The 20,247-nt window shown below is 50.6% G+C and overlaps 1 protein-coding gene across 1 annotated transcript; it reads right to left on the bottom strand.

Moving 5' to 3' along the window:
* Positions 1 to 4,239: 4,239 nt before the first annotated feature.
* Positions 4,240 to 19,607, bottom strand: NOM1 (nucleolar protein with MIF4G domain 1). Its single transcript, XM_032957262.2, has 11 exons — positions 17,283 to 19,607; positions 15,862 to 16,010; positions 14,667 to 14,862; positions 13,861 to 14,229; positions 12,759 to 12,869; positions 10,785 to 10,979; positions 9,832 to 9,953; positions 8,128 to 8,260; positions 7,707 to 7,838; positions 6,240 to 6,349; positions 4,240 to 5,741 (listed from the first exon to the last, which is right to left on the bottom strand). Exons 1-11 carry the CDS (start codon positions 18,888 to 18,890, stop codon positions 5,564 to 5,566), a joined length of 3,303 nt encoding a protein of 1,100 aa, XP_032813153.2. The 5' UTR covers positions 18,891 to 19,607; the 3' UTR covers positions 4,240 to 5,563.
* Between the last annotated feature and the right edge of the window lie 640 nt (positions 19,608 to 20,247).

Below are 20,247 nucleotides of genomic sequence, written 5' to 3'. Positions count from 1 at the left end.
TTTAGCTCACTTCTTAAAAAATAGATTTTTTAGCTCAATTCTTAAAAAAATATTTTTAGCTCACTTCTTTAAAAATATATTTTTAGCTCACTTCTTAAAAAAGAGATTTTTAGCTGACTTCTTAAAAATATATTTTTAGCTCACTTCTTAAAAAAGAGATGTTTAGCTCACTTCTTAAAAAATACATTTTTAGCTCACTTATTAAAAAAGAGATGTTTAGCTCACTTCTTAGGAAAGAGATGTTTAGCTCACTTCTTAAAAAATAGATTTTTAGCTCACTTCTTAAAAAAAAGATTTTTAGCTCATTTCTTAAAAAAGAGATCTTAACCTCAAGGGTTTTTTTTTAACCCGGTTAAGTAAAGGTGGTAGAAAAAATGTTTATCCCTCCAAACCGCACATTTTCGTCACTTGTTTTCCACTCTCCTCTCTGCCCTGCGCCAAAGATGCTCGAGCAGGTGCCGTGGCCACACATCTTTCTGGCAACCGATCTCTGTCGTCGTTGTCAAAGTCATTCTCTTCATCGCTGCCAACCCACGTACGGTTTACCCCGTATTCCTATACAGGGAAAAATCGAGTTTGCAGGTCCATACGGCGCAACAGCCGTTACATTACGGGCACACAAAACAATGTGTCTATTTGTTTGTGTTTCTCCCTTGTGATGGGACATTGTAGGATGAACGTTGAGATGTATAAGGGCAGGGAGTGACCAATAATGTGTGTAATAAGATAGGCACCGCTAAGGGATTGACAGGTATGGAGACCCAAAGAGACCCACAGAGATACACAGAGACCCACAGAGACACACAGACCCACATAAATACCACACCTGTCAACCCATACGGTTTACCTGTATTCTTGTACAGGTAAATTGAGTTTTCAAGGTCCATAGGGCGCAACAGCCGTTACAAAACGGGCACACTCGAAACAATGTGTCTATTTGTTCGTGTTTGTCCCTTGTGATGGGACTTTGTAGGTGAACGCTGAGATTTATAAGGGCACGGGGGTGACCAATAAGGTCTGAATTGGTCTGTAATAAGATAGGCACTGATAAGGGGTTGACAGGTTTGTTCTCTAAGTCTTCCTCTCTTTCCGGTTCCTTCCATTTTTCGGAACACTTTTAATTAAAATGTTGTTGTCCATCCTCCATAAAACTATAAAAAAACAATGTTTTATTTGATCAGATAAGACCCACTGACCTATATACTTATTTTTCAGAAGCAATCTGGCCACAAATGATAGCTCAACGAAGTGGCTTATCACGTAGACATTTATAGCAGCCGAATACTCTAAAAGGCACGTTGATTCTAAATATGGAAGGAGAAAAATCCACGCGACCACGGGGAGATAAACATGCAAACTCCAAATATACAGCAGGCGTCAGGGTTGGAATCGAACCTACGACCTCCATGTATACCAGGCGAACCAGTTAACATCTCTCCATTGTCCAAATAGTGCCAGTTTATTTATCATCACTGCCTGCATCATCAGGGTTGGAATCGAACCTACGACCTCCATGTATACCAGGCGAACCAGTTAACATCTCTCCATTGTCCAAATAGTGCCAGTTTATTTATCATCACTGCCTGCATCATCATTATCAGGTCTTCTTGTATACGCAGCCCTTTTCTTCTACGTCGGTCAGTCTTTGGGTCCAGTTGAGATGCAGTATCCTTCTACAGCAATACCTTTAACTAATAAACGGTTCATCATTGTCATGATATACCCACTGCTGAAGGACTCCCCAAAGCCTTGGTCATCTCACGGTCACCCTGATGCAGCTGATCCACCTAGCTCCCGTCCGTACACGAGCTAATTTCATCGCTTCATCGCCTTGATTGGACGTCCTTCACGGGACGCGTTCCTTCCATCCCATGCTTTGGCTGTCCAACCGCTAATTGTGCTTGATCGTCTGTCAGCAACTATCCCTTATAGCCATGACGAGTCCTACCCAATCCCAACCTATTGTATACATGTACTGCATACACACCTCTACTGTTTATCGGGCACATATTTGCCGGAGGTGCAAAATGGATTAAATATTTTCATGATCCACAAACCGCCACATCAACGTTGCCGGATCATTGCCGTGTGGCCGCTACGTCCGGTCTTTTTGGTCAATATTTGCCGAGCCTGATAGAAACTCGCGCCACAAAGTTGACATTGCTCGTCCATGACAAACACAGGTGCCACTAAGCCTTGGCATGAACTCTAATCCGAGTAAAATTTTCCACGTTTTGAGCACTGTAATAGGGTTGCCAACTATTCCACTACAGTTTAGACCAAACCCGAACATATATAGGGGCGCTGCGGTGACATGTTAGCTACATCGCTTGGTATGCAGGAGATCGCGGGTTCAATCTAGACCATGACGCCTGTATATTTGGAGTTTGCATGTTTTCCCTCCGCATTTAGAAACATGCTATAAATTCTCACATGCTAATAAGCCACTTCGTTGAGCTTTCATTTGTGGCCAGGTCACTTCTGAAAAATATCTATATAGCTCAGCGAGCCTTACCTGGTAAAATAAAAAGTTAGTCGTAAATATCTTTCAGTCAGTCCAAGGTCTATTGACACTTTGCAGAATACTGCGGTGATAAAAGTTCAGCACAATACTACCACCATATCTTAACAGTACAAATCAATTCCTTACACCTGTGAAACAGATGCCATTTCTCAGAATGACTGGGTCATACCCGGCCAGATGGTTAACAGTCAGTGTGTTCAGTGCCTCTACGACTTATAAGGTGATTCTCTATAGGTTTTCAATTGAGAAATTATGTCAGCGTTTTGTTTATCGCAAGGATTTCGGAGTCATTTAATAAATTAACGTATTGGCAGTACACCAGTGTGCAGTATAAAAGAGCAATTTGTTGTACCTCGTGGATAGCAACCCTAGTGTGAATGTGTCAATCATTGTCGTCATGTCGGAAGACGAATGTTACATGAGCAGCTGAACACGAAGCTTCACGGTCTGTTCCCGTATAGCAGCACCCAGCCTGGTGACGATTGGCTGGCTCCCAGTGTTCCAAAAGCAGCTAGATTTGACTCCTCGTGCCCTACACTTAGACCAGGGATGGGCAAATTTTGACTTGCGGGCCACAATGGGTTCTAAAATTTGACAGAGGGGCCGGGCCAGGAACAGATCGATGGAGTGCTTGTGTGAACTAATATAAATGAAATGTAAAAATCATTAAATGAAAGGATTTGGCCTTTTACAGGTAGCAAAGCATTAATTTGCAAGGCAATTTAACAAATTGCACGAACATGAACAATATAAAAACATGTCGTAACTCCCAAAGTGCGCCATCTAATAAAAAAATGGGGGCATTACAGGAGAAATGTTAAATTTAATTTAATAAGTTCGGCGGGCCGGATTAAAAAAGCCCAACGGGCCGTATACGGCCCGGGAGCCGTACTTTGCCCATGTCTGACTTAGACGGTTCCTAGATTCAGGCACACGTTCGATTGGGAAAGCGGCTGCGGAATAGAATGCGACTTGCCGTGCGAGAATCTGCAGCTCAGTCAAGGGGCAACAGCGACATCGTCAGACTGTCTTACGAGGACTCTGGTGCGTTATGGTGCACCGGTGTGTCGCCAATACGTCCAAATGGTGTTCGTCAAATCTTAAAAATGATCACCATGGGAGAAAAAAATGACTTTGTTTTCAAACTGTTCTCCCCGCTTGCAATGCACTTAGAACTCACGACGTTGAACCTCTTTTACAACGCACGTAGCCAACCGTCCTATTTGGAGGTTACTGCATTGCACGAGAAAAACGTTATTCATTTTATACAGCAGGAATGACGTGGAGTAGAGATATCCTTTTCATCATTTGACTCTTCCAGGCATTAGACTGTTGCTTAGAGGTAGTCCAAAATCAGCAACCTCCTGACACTTGATATTAGCCATCTCAAAGATGACAGCTTCATTATGTCTTCATTCATCTCTTACCGTCACAAGTACGTCGTTTATTAACCCACTGCTGGATGAAGACCACCACCCCACGTCTTGTCAGCCATGGGGGATAATTTAACCATACTTCACCATGCTGGTCAACACAATAAATGATGAAGGGCACAGAGACTCAGACAAGTTCAGATACTATTCGAGTGATTTTTGCCATGGCCGGGAAAATAAATCAGGTTGCCAGGATCACAGCCAACCCACCAGTGCGGGTTGGATAGACCGGTACACACAGCTCAGGAATGTTTCTGCCTTTACGAAATTTCTCACAAGACAGCGAATTGTATAGTTTAATGTCAATGTTTTGAATAGTTTCGGAAAAGCCGACACATTTTTCCATTCAGTCTTCTATTGCACAGATATGTCAGAGCAATTGAAATTATATTCGTGATCGGAATGTGTTTACTGTAATTCACCGAGAGCGGACAAGGCACACGTTAATTTAAAATGTAATAGAAAAGCGTTTTACTTTTCACAAAGATGTATTCAATCACCGTAACAAAGTTCTACATTTACAGTATTTACAATTGATGTTGCAATAACAAAAGTAACATCGCCAGGCCCTTCGTCACTCTACTGCTGACGACCTCCCCCATGCTGGTCAATGTGTGTTGAAGTGCATACCAAAGGACTGGGTTAAATATCACTTTTGCCACCGAAGTCAGCCCTGGCAAACTCCAAACCATGGAACACGTAGCGTCCCACTGCCCGAAATATAAACTTGAAGTGTTTGGAACTGGAATTCAAAATCTCAAAAGCACTAGAATGGCGAAATTATAATTTAATCACTTTATGGCTAGCTGGGTGTAGGTAATGGTGGCAGCACACACCTGCAATGCAGCACTCTGGAGGCGAGGTTTGGAGGATCAGACAAATGTTGTGAAACTTCCTTCCCGTGGGCTTCGAGGAGCCATACCCAATCGCCAGGGGGTGGTAGTGCAGTAAAAAGTGGGCAATCACCTGTCCCATGTGTATGTTGAACTTCTTTCGCACCGTACATGGCCAACCATGCTGCTCGGGGGTGTTCATTACCTCGTTCTTGTTTTGGTGCACAATGCCTGTGGCTTATTTTTTTGTTCTTTTAAGCACTGTGGTTGCCTGTGCACCCCTCACGTTTTGTTCCGTTGATGCCTCTTCTTCTGTACACATCCCTTTGATGTTGTTTTTTCTGTTGTGAACTAGATGGGCAACTGGCTCACCGAGACTTTCCGTGGAACAAATACGCATCGGAGTCGTGCAGCACGACAAACACATCGAAAGTCAGACCGGGTGACTCGATAACTCGAGAAAACGTTTTGGAGAGCACCTATTTAATGGGCAAGTTACCACGAACATCACAATTCAATAAATATTTCATCGGAAAATATATTTTTAAAAACGTAAATGAGCAAAGCTCATCGGCGCTGAACCAACATTTATCAAAACGGACGATGGGATTATCGCGGGGATCGAGTTTTGCACGACACATCACCGGTGTCGCCGCATCACTAGGCCTCCCTGACCGAAGCACAGGACTGGCGGCGCAGAGTGTTCTTGTGGAGACGACAATAGCAGCGGTAACAGCGGGCGGGCCCCCTCTCTGCGTGCGTGCGTGCGACCATCACAGATTCACGGCCGGGTTCCGCTCCTGCTCCAGGGCTTTCTCCGCCACCTCGATCCTCTGCCGCAGTAGCTCGGCCTCGTCCGCGTCCCCCGACGCGGCTCCGCGCAGCATGAAGTGCCGCATGAAAATCTTGAGTCCCTCCCGGAGCAGAGCAAGCTTGGGGTTGCCCGCCGCCCTGTAACGCCGGGGCAGAGAGCGGCGCGTCAACAAAGCAATTTTGTAGTTGCCCCGCGTAGCCCTCCCGATGGGTTTTCGGGCGGCGCCCATTATAACATCTTCTGTGAACGCGTAAACAACCGATGTACAGTAAAACCTTGGATTGCGAGCATAATTCGTTCCGGAAACATGTTTGTAATCCAAAGCGCTCGCATATCAAAGCACTCGTATGTCAGTTGTGATCACGTGACGCTCGGCAGACAAAGCGTCTATACGTACACTGCTCGTATTGCAAGACCCTCGCTCGTTTATCAAATTAATATTTATTTTAAAATGTTGCTCGTCTTGCAAAAGACTCGCAGACCAAGTCACTCGCAATCCAAGGTTTTAATGTATATATACGCCTGGGCCCTATTGTCGTTCCAATGCAAGATGGCGCTCTGTCCGCAGGCGTCCACGCACGCTTTTCATCGCTCGTTTAAAAAGAAAGGAAAAACGTGCGCCGCGCTTTTCTTACTTTGAAAATATGTCGGGCAGATGCTCTTCGGAGGCTTCCAGGAGCAGCTTCTGCAGGACCTGACGGAGAAACTTCACCGACAGCTTGTCCATCTCGCTGAACTCCAACGCCTTGTTTTTTGCGAAAAGAGAAGAGGGCGACACAGCGGCCACGCGAATGCTGACGAGCGCCATCGCTGCGATTCTATCCTTGCGCACGGCAGCGGCAAAGCGTTCGGGAAATAGATGCCAACATCGAGGTCTGCTAGCCACGAGGGGACTTCGGGAGAGAGTCGGTGGGCCAAGGGACCTATGAACTTAAAAGCATTCAAAATGACCAGTCCCTCGTCTCCACAGTGCCAGGTTGAATTAATTATTAACTTTGCTTTTTGTGTCCTGGTCACAAAAGCAAAGTTTGTGGGGAATAATAGCCATTTTCCTTACTTTTGCGGCATAAGCAATTAGGAAATAACACTTACAACCCAGGAAAAAAGATCGTGTTACATAGTGTTATTATTCTATTCTTGCGTGTGGCAACACGTTCAGGAGCGAGGTGCCAGTGTCGAGGTCGGCTCGGCATTACGAGAGAGCTTCAGGAGAGAGAGTTCGTGTAGCTTTGCGATTTCCCCTCCTCCGTTAACGGTAATGTCCACAGACTAACATTGCCCCATAAGCTATTCTATCCTTTGCACATGATGGCGGCGGCAATATGTTTCGGAGCCACGTGCCAATGTGGAGGTCTGCTGCTGTCCACGACGAGAGGGCTGCATGACAGTGTGTGTGTGCGTGCTTTTGCTATTCCTCCTCCATTGAAGCAGCGCAGACTAGAGTGGTTAACTCTACAGTCCATCGACTAACACTGGACCCACGGCTGGTCAATGCAGGAGTTTGAAGGGCAGGGGGGCCCCAGGGACAGTTCACATATCACTCCACCACACTGGTCATGTGTACATACACCTATATGGGATTATCGCTTTGAATGAAAAAAGGACGGATAATACAATGTAACATTTTTCGATTTAAAGCTTTCGTGACTGCAGGGATTCATCTTCTTGGTTCTTTCGGTAAAGTTACGTAGAAGGGAAATAATGAAATAATGAAAATTACTTTGTTGTGTTTAATTTTAATTATTTTATTATTTCCCTTCTACGCGACTTTACTGAAAGAACCAAGAAGATGAAACACTGTAACATAATAACAAATATATGCTAAAAGCTTCATAAAGTCAAAGAGACTCCACTTGTTCGCCATCATTGTAAACCGCGTGCCCTGTAATAGTCTCCAGGTGGTCTCCAGAGCCCGGAGGCACATTCCTCGTGGTATTGTTGCAAATTCTCGGAAGTGTTAACATCTTTTTGAAGCACCCTCTATACGTGTACGATCATAACGCCGTATCACATCTCGGCACTCGGTGCAACAGCCAAGTTGGTCCAACCGAGGCCGAACGGACCACCATGCATTCGAGGGCCACGCTCCGCGCGCGGCTCACCTTGAACACAGTCACGGAGAGGCCCTTGTGGATGAGCAGGTGGCTCAGGACGTTGACGAGGTTGGTGGTGGCTGTGGCGTTCAGGTTTCCCAGGGTCTTGAAGCGATCCCACATGCTGAACTGAAATGTCATCTGGTCGCGCGCAAGCGTGCACACGAGGGCCTCTTTTGCTTTCAGTTTTTCGGCATTGGCAAAAACAAAAATCCACGACAAAAATGCAATTCAAAATCAGATCGTCGGTTATTGCCAATCGAATGTTTGAAAGCAAGCTGTCATACTTGCTAGTTTAAACCGCTCGCTTCTCTTAATTTGACAATATCTACATACGTGTTTAACACGCAGTGCTTTCGCGACCAATAATCATCCATAAAACCCTGTATATCTACATATATATACCTGAAAACACAAGAGGCACGCTCACCTTAAACCTGCGGTCAAACTGGCAGAGCTTTTGTCCGAGGTAGGCGTAGTAGGGGTTGAAGGACTTCTCCTGCAAGCAGCAGTCCATGAGCACGTGCACGATCTCCCTCTCCTGCTTCTCCTTCAAGCCCATGCTGCAAAAGAAGGGTCGCGGTGCGACGGGTCAGCCCCGACCGCCACACCAGTTTTCTTCCCAATTTCCTCTCTCGCATTTTTTTTTTTTTAAATAAAATCCCCGCTACGCTCGTTGTCACGTCGCGAGACGAAAGCATCCCAACGGGGATCTCCCCACAGCAGCGGCGCGGACAACTTTGTGCGTGACGACGGGGCCACCGTGGAAGCGGATTTCGCAGAGAGACCCACCCCCGAGATGCCTTCAAGTGACCAGGCTCACAATGTAGAGTGGGGCAGCAAACTATTCCACTCGCTCCCTGCTATGGGAACTAAACGGTTTTGCCGCGTGGTTATTTTTGATTCTCAGCGCTGGGATTTAGTCAAATCAATTGCAAGAACCGTAAATTATCGGGTTGTTTTTTTCATGCAGTCATTGGTGGCCAGGCCCGAGGCCGCCAACTCGCTGCACATTTGTCAGAAATCCTAATGTTTATTTATCCTGGAGGAATCCGATGAGCTACAAAGCTCTTTTTCACAGAGATCCTGTAAGGGGCCAGGTCAGAAGAGGCCACAACAACGAACAATGCAAAAACACGACAGGAGTGCAAAGCATCGGAAAGGTTTCGCCGAAACTCAAGATTCAAACCCAGGATCCTAACGACGCCAGAGCTCAGCGCTCCGTCCTCCGAGCCATCCTCGGCCACCTAGGGGAAGGTTGGTACCCTTTCACTGAGAGAACACGGCCAGGAAGAGCTCGTAATCTTTCGGCACCGAGACGTTCGACAAAAAAAACACCACGCAGATCCAATGGACGTTTGATGCATGCCTCAAGGGACCAGAAGGAAGTGAATGAGTGCAATGGGCTCATGTTGGAGATGGGCTATTCGATTATCTCAGACATCGACTCCACAACCGACTCGATTGTCATCCGACTCGTCGTCAGACAACACGAAATCAGTTGGGGAGGGCGGCGGGTGGGGAGGGGTGGTGGAAATCACCCCTGTTCCCGCACGTGCCGGGGGACGGGAGGTGACGGGGGAGATTTGGCGATGCCGTGGGTATCACCGGCCGCATCGCACTGGGCGTCGCTTGTTGGGGGTTTCCCACCTTCGACAGGGTGGGAAGTTACGGTGGCCGCTTGTGTTTAATTGACAACAATAAAAAAAAGTCGATTTAACAGTTGATCAATCGTCCAGGCTCCGGACTCACAATAAGAAGTGGGATCATCGTTAGGGAGGTGGTTAGGTGGTGGCTCAAGGGTGAGAGAAAGAGAGATTCTAGGTTTTGTATCTGGGATTCAGCCACCCGTGGTTAAACCAGGGTCTATAGGCCAGTTGGTCGATAGGCAGGCCGCGTGCGGTGGGCTAAAGTGTGTCCCCATACTCCCACCTCTACAAGAAATCTGTCCAGCATGAAAGAGTAGGCCAAAATACGCTCTCCCTCGAGCTCCCACGAGTAGAAACCCTTCCGCCAGCAGTGGCGTGAGCAAACAAATCCATCGCAGCCCCGTGTGTGTTTTTATTATTACTATTATTCTAATTCTTCGCGGGAACCGAAATACACGACAGACTCTTAAACTCTGGACCCTCACCGCACGAGCTTCTCAAAGGCGTCCACGTAGTCCTCGCTCGTCATGAGCACGCAGAAGATCCCGCGCCGAATGTCCGTGTTCATCCTCTGCTTGCGCGCCAGCTCCATCATCTTGGCGCTCATCTGCACGCCGGGTTGCCACCAGATTCGTTAGGATGTTCGCCGTGCGTTGTTACCGAGTCTGCGGAGGTTTCCGAAACATCGGATCCGTTGAGCGCTGCCGAGAGATGCTGTCCGTTGGCTTCACGTCTTTTTTTTTTTGCTTCTAAAGTATTTTCCACAATGGAGGTTTTTGGGTTAGATCACGTGAGTATAAACGTGTCGTTAAAACCGGCCAACACCCCACACAACCAATTAGTAAGGTTTGTCACGTAAAAAAAAACATGCCAATTCGTGACTAGTTCAGCACAGCGGTGTGTTGGAGAGTAAACCCACAACATTTGCAATTCGAGTACGACGTTTCGCTGGTAAGTACACTCAGCGTCGTCAGGCGACAACCAGAGTGTCAAAAGTATTTTATTATCAAGGCGATTCACGTACTCAAGAGGGTATGAAAGGAGGTTGACGCCAGCACAAACACATTACGGATTGCAGTGCAATGCAAACCTGTCTAAACCACGTTTCAATAAACTGCTTCAATAAACTCTAGAACCCCCCCTGGTGTCTTCTTAAGCTCTGATACCCCTGCAGGAGAAGGGAAAACTCTAGAACCCCCTGGTGTCTTCTTAAGCTCTGATACCCCTGCAGGAGAAGGGAAAAAAAATACAAGGGAGGGGGGGGGGGCGGCAAGGGGTGGTGGCGGAGTGCCTAAATGCCCAAATGAATGCTCTTAAGAATCAATGCTCACTGGGGTAGAGGTCGTGAAGGCGTTCTATGTTTGGTGGCAAGCTTCCTCCCCGCTGGCTTCAACCTCTTGACATCTCACGCCACAGCGGCATACGCAAAAATGCTCACCTCCCCTCCGACCGGCAGCTCAGGCCGCTCCTCGCCGGCTTGGGCCGAGCCTCCGGCGGCGCCCGTGCTCGCAGGCGCCGCCCCGCTCCACGACGAGCCGACGATCCACCAGCGCCCGACGCGGTCCGCTGAGAGCAGCTGCTCCAGCGACACGCGCAGCACGCGGTCGCTGTCGCCACCGGCCTGCGAGCGCACCTGGGAAAAACGGCGGGGTGGGGAGGGGGGGGCAATGGGGGGGGGCAGCACCTCCGATTAACACGGTTGGATACGTACGGTGCTTGGCTGTGTTCGCTCCAGCGCTGTCCTCCAGACAGTCTCGTCGCCTTCAGCCTGATGAAGGCCGCTTGTGTTGTGGCCGAAACGTCGTGAGAATTTTAATTACGTTATTTTACTTTATCAATTTATTATTTTATTCTCATTCTACGTGACTTTACCGAAAGAACCAAAGAAGTACAGGGACTCCTCTACTTACGAACGAGTTAGTTCCAGAGGTCTTGTTTGCAAGTCCAACTTTACTCCTGTGGATTCCAAACATGTTGTAAGGCGTGTACACTAAACACGGGGAATGACTTTAAAAGTTGTATTATCTCCTGTAGATGTAAAAGCCACCAGTTCTTCATGTTCTGCAGATGTAGAGGCCTGCGCAGAAATGCTGGGAATTCTGGGTAATGACACCGAACAAACACCGCTATCTATTGCGCGAAGTTGAACTTACGACTCTCGGTCCAAAAAGGCAACTGGACATACGGACCAGGTTTGTTCGTATCTCTGAAAGTTTGTAAGTCGAATGTGCGTAAGTAGAGGAGCCCCTGAACGTGTGTGTGTATGTGTCCATACACGCAGGGCACGGAGGAGGGGGGACAGCCCTTACAATGGTAAATAATTCGGCGCATTCATCCAGCAGTGGATAGATTGTGGCTGATGCTGATGTAAGTACGTACACGAGATAAAGGTAAGATATGTCTGCATTTCAAATACACAGGCTTCGTCGATAGACACCCGCTTCCGTTTATTAAACTAAACTATAAACTAGTTGGTTTTTTTTTACCAGGATACGGCCCACTGAGCTATGTAGCTAATTTTCAGAAGCGACCTGGCCACAAATGATAGCTCAATGAAGTGGCTTATCACGTGGAAATGTATCGCTGCCAAATACTCTAAACGCGTGATTGCGATTCTAAATGTGGAGGGGACAAACCAGAGGACCCGGAGAAAATTCCACGCGACCACAGGGAGAGAGAGAGAGACACGCAAACTCCAAATATACAGGCATCAGGGTCGGGATCGAACCCACGACCTCCTGCATACAAGGTGAGGTGGTTAACATTTCGCCACCGTGCCATTCCTCGGATGAATGCATCACGCCCCCCCGCCTTCAATCACAGCATAGAAATCAACCGATTAATTCATCACTCTTTACTCTGGGGCCCTGCGAGCGTAAGAATGTTTTCCATTGTGAAATGCCTATTGTCAAAATTCTAGAAATTTTACAATGTATTGGGAGGAGAGAGAAGATATGGTCACGTCCAAATGATGCGCAAGTTGTTAGTTTGAACAAAAAATTTACATTTTTAAATACCTTTTTTTTTTTTTTAAAAAGCTTGTTGAGGCGGCCGGGTGGCTGAGAGCCTGGGTTCGAATCCAGGCAGCTGCCTGTGGTTATCAAGAGTAGCGAGTTGCTGTCATGCGACAAATGCGCCGAACATTATTCCACGTAGCAAGGCGGGTGGGAAAGTGCTGCCCCGTACTGTGCGAGCCTAACAATCGATCACTTGAAGACATCTCAGTGGTAGCTCTATCGCATCTGCTTCCGTGGGCCGTTTTTTAAACGGCAAAGATTGCACCGTCCTGCGACAGATTCTCAACGGACTATGTTATTCGTCACGTGACATGACGGCCGATATCACGATGGGGATCAACTCGCGGGGGTTAATAAAAAAATAACGAAAAACGCTCCAAGGGCGAGCCGCTCACCAGTGAGCGGAGGAGCTTGCGCAGCCTCTCCAGGTTACTCGGGTCGTACCCGGGAATCTTGCGCACATCATTATTCTTGAGCGCCAGCATCGTATCCAGGAGGTAGCGCACCTGCGTTGAAAAAATACACGCGTATATACAGACCGCCGGGGTTGGCGAGTGCTTCTTCGCGAGCGGCGCCGATGAAGGCCGGCAAGGGCGCGCGCTGCCGACCGACTTGGTCTCGCCCAGTGGCGATGTTTACTACGCACCGCACCGGGTACTCATGTAAGCCCGATTCGACTTAAGGGAGGCCCAGGACCGGTTCAGATAATTGTCGCTGGTGTTGGCCGTGAGCGGGAATCGAACTCGGGTCGTCGGTTTCGGAGTAGCGCAGCGTAGCGCTAACCGCTACAACTGCCGCTACCCACAAACACAAAGATCGCCCCGTATAGCCCGAACAGACTGTTGGGAGGCAAGTGCTGCTCGCGAGCACTTGCCCCGACACACACAATGCAATGCTATATATGTATTCATATGTTACGTATATATTTGCAAACCTGGTAGATGCAGTGTGATGGGACAGCCACTTGTGAATTACATACACAGGTGGCCTCTGGTTCACGACCAACATTCACAAGGTTTATACGACGCCACCGTGGATCGATTGACGACGCGGAAACTCGATGACGGAAGCATCATCCCACACGACTCGCGAACGCGTCTGCTGTCCGACGTGGACTTGGCGTGGGGCTTTCGTTATCCTCAAGCATTGGTGTGGATTTTGTAACCTACTCAAACACCGTTAAACACGGCCGACAGAAGGAAAAACACATCGGCAAGTGACGTTTCTACTCTCTGTGGGGAAAATAGTGGTCCGATTTACTACGACGGGGTTTCAAGGATGGCGTTGTAACGTCGTAAAAGAGGGGACCCTGCCTGTACAGAGATATCTATGCGGGACTGCCGGGTGCTACGCTCATCTCCGATTTCCCGCACGGTGAACTTCTTCCGCACCGTACGCAGCCGACCGTGCCGATCGGGGGAGGTGCCCGGACCATTCCCACCGTTTCGTGCCGCGCCCAAAACAAACAACCAAACAACCAAACAACCGCCCGCTCACCCTGGTCCCGTCGCGAGCGGTGCCGTCGGCGGGCGCCCCTCGGGCCGCCGCCACAGCCCCGCCGACCGCGGCGGCCTTGCGCTGCGCTTCGGCCACGAGCTCGCGCAGCCCCAGCGGGTCGTCGCGCCGCAGCGACGTGCCGCTCGAGCGCAGCAGCAGCAGCGCCGCGTCGAGGTCGCGCTCGCCGAAGGCGGCGACCAGCCGGCGCAGCACGTCGAGCACCAGCGAGCAGTGCACCACGCGCGTCAGGTAGAGCTGGGCCAGCAGCGCCGCCGCGTTCTCGCGCTCCTTGCCGCCGTCGTCGCCGTCTCGGGCGCGGTGGAGCGCGTCGAAGCGTTTGGCCAGAGCCTCGAGAAAAGCGGCGCCGATCTGTCCGCATGAAGAACAACAGCATTACAAAGGTCGTCCACCCCGCCCCCAACGTGTAGAGCACTGGGGGGCGAGCGCTGGCAGCGAGCACCTGTGAAGGCCGGCGACGGCACACGAGGGGGGTGGGTGGCCAACACGACGCGCCCGGCCGACTTTGCCTCCCCCAGTGGCGAAGTTTGCACACCGCACCGCACACGCATTTGGCGCTGAGTCGACCTAGAGGAGGCCCATCACCGGTTCAGATAATCATCACTGGTGTTGATGGCCGCGAGCGGGGAATCGAACTCGGGTTTTTTTTGCGCGCAGCGAGCTAAACCACCACGCTCACCGCCGCGACGATCGCACGCGCGCGCACACACACGTGGGGGTGGGGTGGGCGGCGGGATCAAGGGGGGGGGGGGGGGGAGGAAGGGTCAGGGGTCACGGGGTTGCGTCACCTCCACGCCGACGTTGTGGTGCAACGCGGAGACGAGCATGGCGTGCTCCCCGAGCAGTCGCTCGGGAGTGGGGGCCGGCGTGACGCACGCGGCGAGCACGGCGACGGTCAGCGTGCCGGTCACGTCGTGCCGGCTGTGGCGCAGGAACAGCTCCTCGAGCTGGCCGCTCACCCACGGCAGGTTCGCCTCGCTCAGCCTACCACGGCGGAAGGGGCGGGCGGGGCGGGGGGGGGAGAGGAATACAAATTGCAAATGTTGCCGCGCCGCCCGTGAGCGTGCTGGGCAAAGGCGCATCCGCAGACGTTTCGATTTGTGCATTTGATGATGATGATGATAATAATAATTTCATAGCTGTCGACCCATCACGGTTTACCCCGTATCCTTGTACAGGGAAATTTGAGTTTACAGGTCGGTATGGCGCACAGCCGATTCAATACGGGCAAAAAAAAAAAAAGTTTGTCTCTGTGTTTGTGTTTCTCCCTCGTGGTGGGACTTTGTAGGATGAACGTTGAGATTTATAAGGGGCACGGGGTGACCAATAAGGTCTGAATTGGTCTGTGATAATGTAGGCACTGATTTCGATCGGCAACGCGCCGCACACCATTCACACGCCCACGACGAGCGACGGACCGTCCGTGACGTGAGAGGAAACCACACGCGGGCAGGAATACAGCCGCCCCAAGCCAAGGCTCCACGCTCCTCTATACAGGGACTCCTCTACTTCTGAACATTCGACTTGCGAACTTTCAGAGATACGAATAAACCTGTCCGCATGTCCAGTTGCCTGTTTGGGACCGAGAGTCGTAAGTTCAACCGCAGTGCAAAAGATGGCTGTGGTGGCATCCACATCTGCAGAACGTGAAGAGCCAGTGGCATCTACATCTACAGGAGATTATACAACTTTTAAGGACATTCCCCGTGTTTAGTGTACATGCTGTACCACAGGTTTGGAATCGACAGGAGTATAATTGGACGAACAAATCGGCTTATGAACAGCCCTCTGGAGCATAATTCGTTCTTAAGTACAGGAGTCCCTGTACACATTGAACATGTTTTTGGCCAAAGAATGAGCGCTTACAAGCGGGAGGAAACCGCTGCACCTGCAGGACAGGGCTGACGGTAGAAAAAGGCCCTCGCCGGTTCACGACACGTCCCCTTGTCGAGCCTCACCGAGAAAACCTCGAGCAGCCCTCACCGATTAACGAGCCCTCTCACGGTCTTGCTCAGCCTTTGCAGCTCCTCCTTTTTCTTGGCGTCTTCTTCGGGAGGCCGCATGCGCTGGTACGGGGGGACGTACTTTACGGCTTGGCTTTCAGCAGCAGAAGCAGCAGCAGCAGCCGGAAGCTGCACGAATGAAAACCAGGCACCTTGCACAGCTTACAACGGATGGCAGTGCAACAACAACAAAAATATCCATTATTGTAGCTTTACAACCGATGCTCCCGCGTCTGAATTTACGGTTCCCACAGTTGGCGTCGCGCGTGCTTAGCGTGGACCCCCCCCCCCCCCGGTGTGAACAATGAATGGGCCACGCGGTCTAATTTTCAACCCCCCCCCTCCCTTCTTCTTCGAAGAACCGTGGGTACCGATGCAGTTGCAAACCGTCTGGACACTGGACAGCTCTGCTAATGGCTCACTCTCTGCCATCACCAACCCGATTTGACCAGAGTAGTGAGGCATGGTCATGACTCTCATACCCTGCAGGGCATGGGTGGGGTGGGAGAAGCCCTCTCCCAGCGGTGGATTGACAAAATCCACCCGGTGCCACGGTGGCGAGATGTTAACTACCTCGCCTGGTATTCACGAGATCGTGGGTTCGATCCCGACGCCTGTATATTTGGAGTTTGCATGTCTCGTGCCCCGTGGTCACGTGGATTTTTTCTCCGGGTCCTCCAGTTTTTCCCTCCACATTAATAAACAGGCGTTTAGAGTATTTGGCTGCTATAACAAAAACAAATCGCGCGATAAGCCACTTCGTTGAGCTATCATTTGTGGGACTTACCTGGTAAAACACATTTTTTTTACAGTTTAGTTGACAAAGGTCCCCCTAAAGCCTTAACAGACTGTTGGGGGCAAGAGCTGTTAGCGAGCACCTATGAAGGCCGGAACGGTACACTAGGGGGTGGGTGACCAGCATCACGCCCGACCGCCTTTGTCTCCCCAGTGGCGATGTTCACACACCAAACCAGTTACTCGTTTGAGGCCGAGTCGACCTAGGGGAGGCCCAGGACCGATTCAGATAATCGTCGCTGGCGATGGCCGTGAGCCGGAATCGAACTCGGGTCGCCGGGTTAGCAGTGCTGCGGGGCACACCTCTGAAAGACACTCGGTTACAGGAAAACAGTGCAGCCGCTAGAGGCCGCATCACTCGCTACAATGTAACAAGAGGGTATTTTGTGGCTCGAATTGCAACAGTGAAGTGTGTGACATTTCACTGAATCTGTGAATTGCTACATCCCCACTGTGATGATACTAATAAAAGAATAAAAATGAAAACCTCAATTACTGAACTTTCAGGAATTAAAATCTGAAAGCCTACGTGTTAACGTGAATAATTAAGTCTGATTTCACGTTACCCCGCTGTTTATTTACACTTTGTGTTGTTCTTTAACTCACGCTAGTTTGGTCGTTTTCATCACCACCGCTCTCACACGCATCATCATTCGAGGCGCTGTCACCGTCATCACCATCATCATCTTCTACATCGTCATCATCATCTTCTACATCGTCATCATCATCTTCTACATCATCATTATCTTCTACAGCAGACAACTGCTCCTGTCCTGCGAGCTCATCATCAATCACGTCAACTTCTCCTTCCTCCTCTTCGCTCTGATCGCCTCCTCCCTCACCCTCCTCCTCGTCGCCCGATATCTCTTCCTCCTCCTCTTCATCATCTTCATCATCCGACAACCCAAGCTCGCCCTCGGAAGACGCCCCATCGCCGCTCCCTGCCATCTTCTGTCGCTCCCGTTCCGGGATCGCGGCCTTGTTGCCCGTGGCCTCTTCGAGACGACGCAGGCTATGCTCCTTCACCTCTTCCTCCTCTCGCTTCACCTCATCGTCCTCCTCGTAAAACGCGAGCGCCTTCCGCCCGCTCACTGCGTCCAGGATGTAGTCCAGGCCGTCCAGCATGAACGCCTGCGGAAGCCTCGCCTCCTCCGACTCTCCCCCCCTCTTGCCCTTCTTCTTCTTCTTGTCCATGTGGAGCAGCTTCTCCAGGCGCTTTATCTCCCTCTCCTCCGCTCGGTTCGCCTCCATCAGGCCCATCCTCCTCACCTCGTCGGCTCGCGTCGCCCTCACCTCGTCGCCAACATCGCCCTCGCTATCCTCGTCCTCGCTGCCGTCGTCGTCGTCGTAGATTCTCTTCCTTTTGCCAACCTTCGTCTCGTGCAGCCCTCGCTCGTGCGTCTCCGTCTTGCCCACTTCCTTCCCCTCCGACTCGGCGTCGGCCCTCGCGAGCGGGCTCTTGCCCCGCGCCTTGCGGCTCGCTACCGCCGCCGCTGCTGCTCCGCCCGCGTCTCCACCACCACCACCTCCTCCCTTGTTTTTATCGCCGCCGTCAGGGCGATGCCGCTGGAACTTGGCAAAGTGCGCCTGCCGCTTGCTCTTCTTCAGCGCCCGCTCCCGCTTGCGCCTCTCCTTGCGCGAGGGGCCCTGAGCGGAACCCCGAGAAAGGAGACCCCCGCAGGGGCCGTGGGGGACACCGCCGGCGTCGCCCTCGCCAGGACCCTTTGGGAGATCCTGCGGGGGGCCCCAGGAGTCACTCCGTGGGGGATCCTTGTGGAGACCACTGGAGACGCCCCGCGTGTAACCCCCCATGGAGGAACCGCCCCTTGAAGTCCTCCGAGAGAGACCCCGGTGTGAACCCCGCGAGACGCCGCTCGCGTCACCTTTAGCAAGATCCCTCGCGGGACCCTGGGAGGGACCCCTCGAGTCATCGCGGGAGGAACCCCCACGGGAGAAACCCCTAGAGAGCCCCCTGGAGGGACCCCGAAAGTCCGACCCCTCGCTTTCTTTGAAGTCTCCGCCCCTCGCGAACTTTTCCACAGAAACTCGCAGCCGCCTCAAGTTGTCCTCCTTCCTGTGTCCTCTTACTCCTCCACCTCCTCCTCTTCCACCTCCTCTACCTCTCCCTCCTCCTCTTCCACCTCCTCTACCTCTTCCTCCTCCTCTACCTCCTCCCCTCCCTCCTCTTCCTCCCCCGCCTCTGCGATTCATCATGGTTCAGTCGCAGTCACTGTTTCGCCTTCTCGGCTCGAGTCTCCGTCTCGACTAAGCGATCCCTCGCAGCCCACGTGCAGCCACGCTCCCACTGGGCGCAGCCATGTCGGTCGAGAGACGAGCGACTTCATTGGTCGGAGGCGCTCGGCCAATCGGAGCGCGGAATACTGCCCCACGCGTTTTAGGATTTACTACAGTTGATAAGCGGCGTGAGGTCGAGAAATGTTTGGATATACTACATGGGATAAGTGTGACTTTTGAAAAATGAATATAACCGCTGTTTAAATATGTTCTTATGGTAATGAGAATGTGCAACGTATACATTTAGTAAATATTATGCTAATTAGAAAAAATACCAACGCAATAATGCAAATAAGTCGTTGAATAGCAAGTAAATAAAATATAACTCACCTGGTTGACTCAGCCCATCATACCCGCCTGTCTATAAAATGTGTACCACTTTGTGGGGCGGTTGTCCTATGGATATACTTACCCCCATCCCCGCCATATTAATGTGGGATTTCCACTAAGGGCGGTAAACAGCAGATGAGAACCAAGGTTAGCACCGAGAGCCTACGTGTGATGAATTGGTGAAACGTTTAATCCATCCAGCCGATGTCCTTGCCTCATCTCATCCAGCAGTAGAATGATCACGGCTGCCTGATGGATCTGATTGATGGTGGTGACAATTAATTGGTGGAACGTGAATCCATACAGCCAATCTCATCTCTCCATCTCATTCAGCAGTAGAACGATCACGGCTGCCTCGTGGATCTGATTGGTGATGTGGTGGTGATGAATTGGTGCAACGTGAATCCACACAGCCAATCTAATCGCTCCATCTCATCCAGCAGTAGAACGATCACGGCTGCCTCGTGGATCTGATTGGTGATGGTGATGGTGGTGATGAATTGGTGCAACGTGAATCCACACAGCCAATCTCATCTCTCCATCTCATTCAGCAGTAGAACGATCACGGCTGCCCGATGGATCTGATTGGTGATGGTGATGAATTGGTGCAACGTGAAATGTCTGCCGGTGTCCCCGGCAGGTGGCGACACGAGCTCTCGCGTTCGGACCGTTTCTGTTGCTGAACGATGTCGACCAATAATGATGACGCATGATATCACCCCTGAAAACTCAGCCTTCTTCAGACTCTGAGAGCAAAGCGAAGCCGAATGTTTTTGTTTTGTTATTATTGACAATGATCATCGCCATTATTATTATTATTGGAATCACCCATGATTAGTCCACTGCTGGATTAAAATCTTCCGCAAATGAGTCGCTAACTCCCGCTGTGCTGCAACAGCAACAACAACAATAGCCATTCGCCACGAAGTGGCGGTGACGTTACCAC

This window comes from Petromyzon marinus, chromosome 19 (assembly GCF_048934315.1).
Source record: "Petromyzon marinus isolate PM22_M1 ecotype Great Lakes invasive population chromosome 19, UKy_Petmar_22M1.pri1.0, whole genome shotgun sequence".
NCBI lineage: Eukaryota > Metazoa > Chordata > Hyperoartia > Petromyzontiformes > Petromyzontidae > Petromyzon > Petromyzon marinus.
The sequence above is the reverse complement of the archived record's forward strand: the minus strand, read 5'-3'. Positions and strand labels throughout refer to the sequence as shown.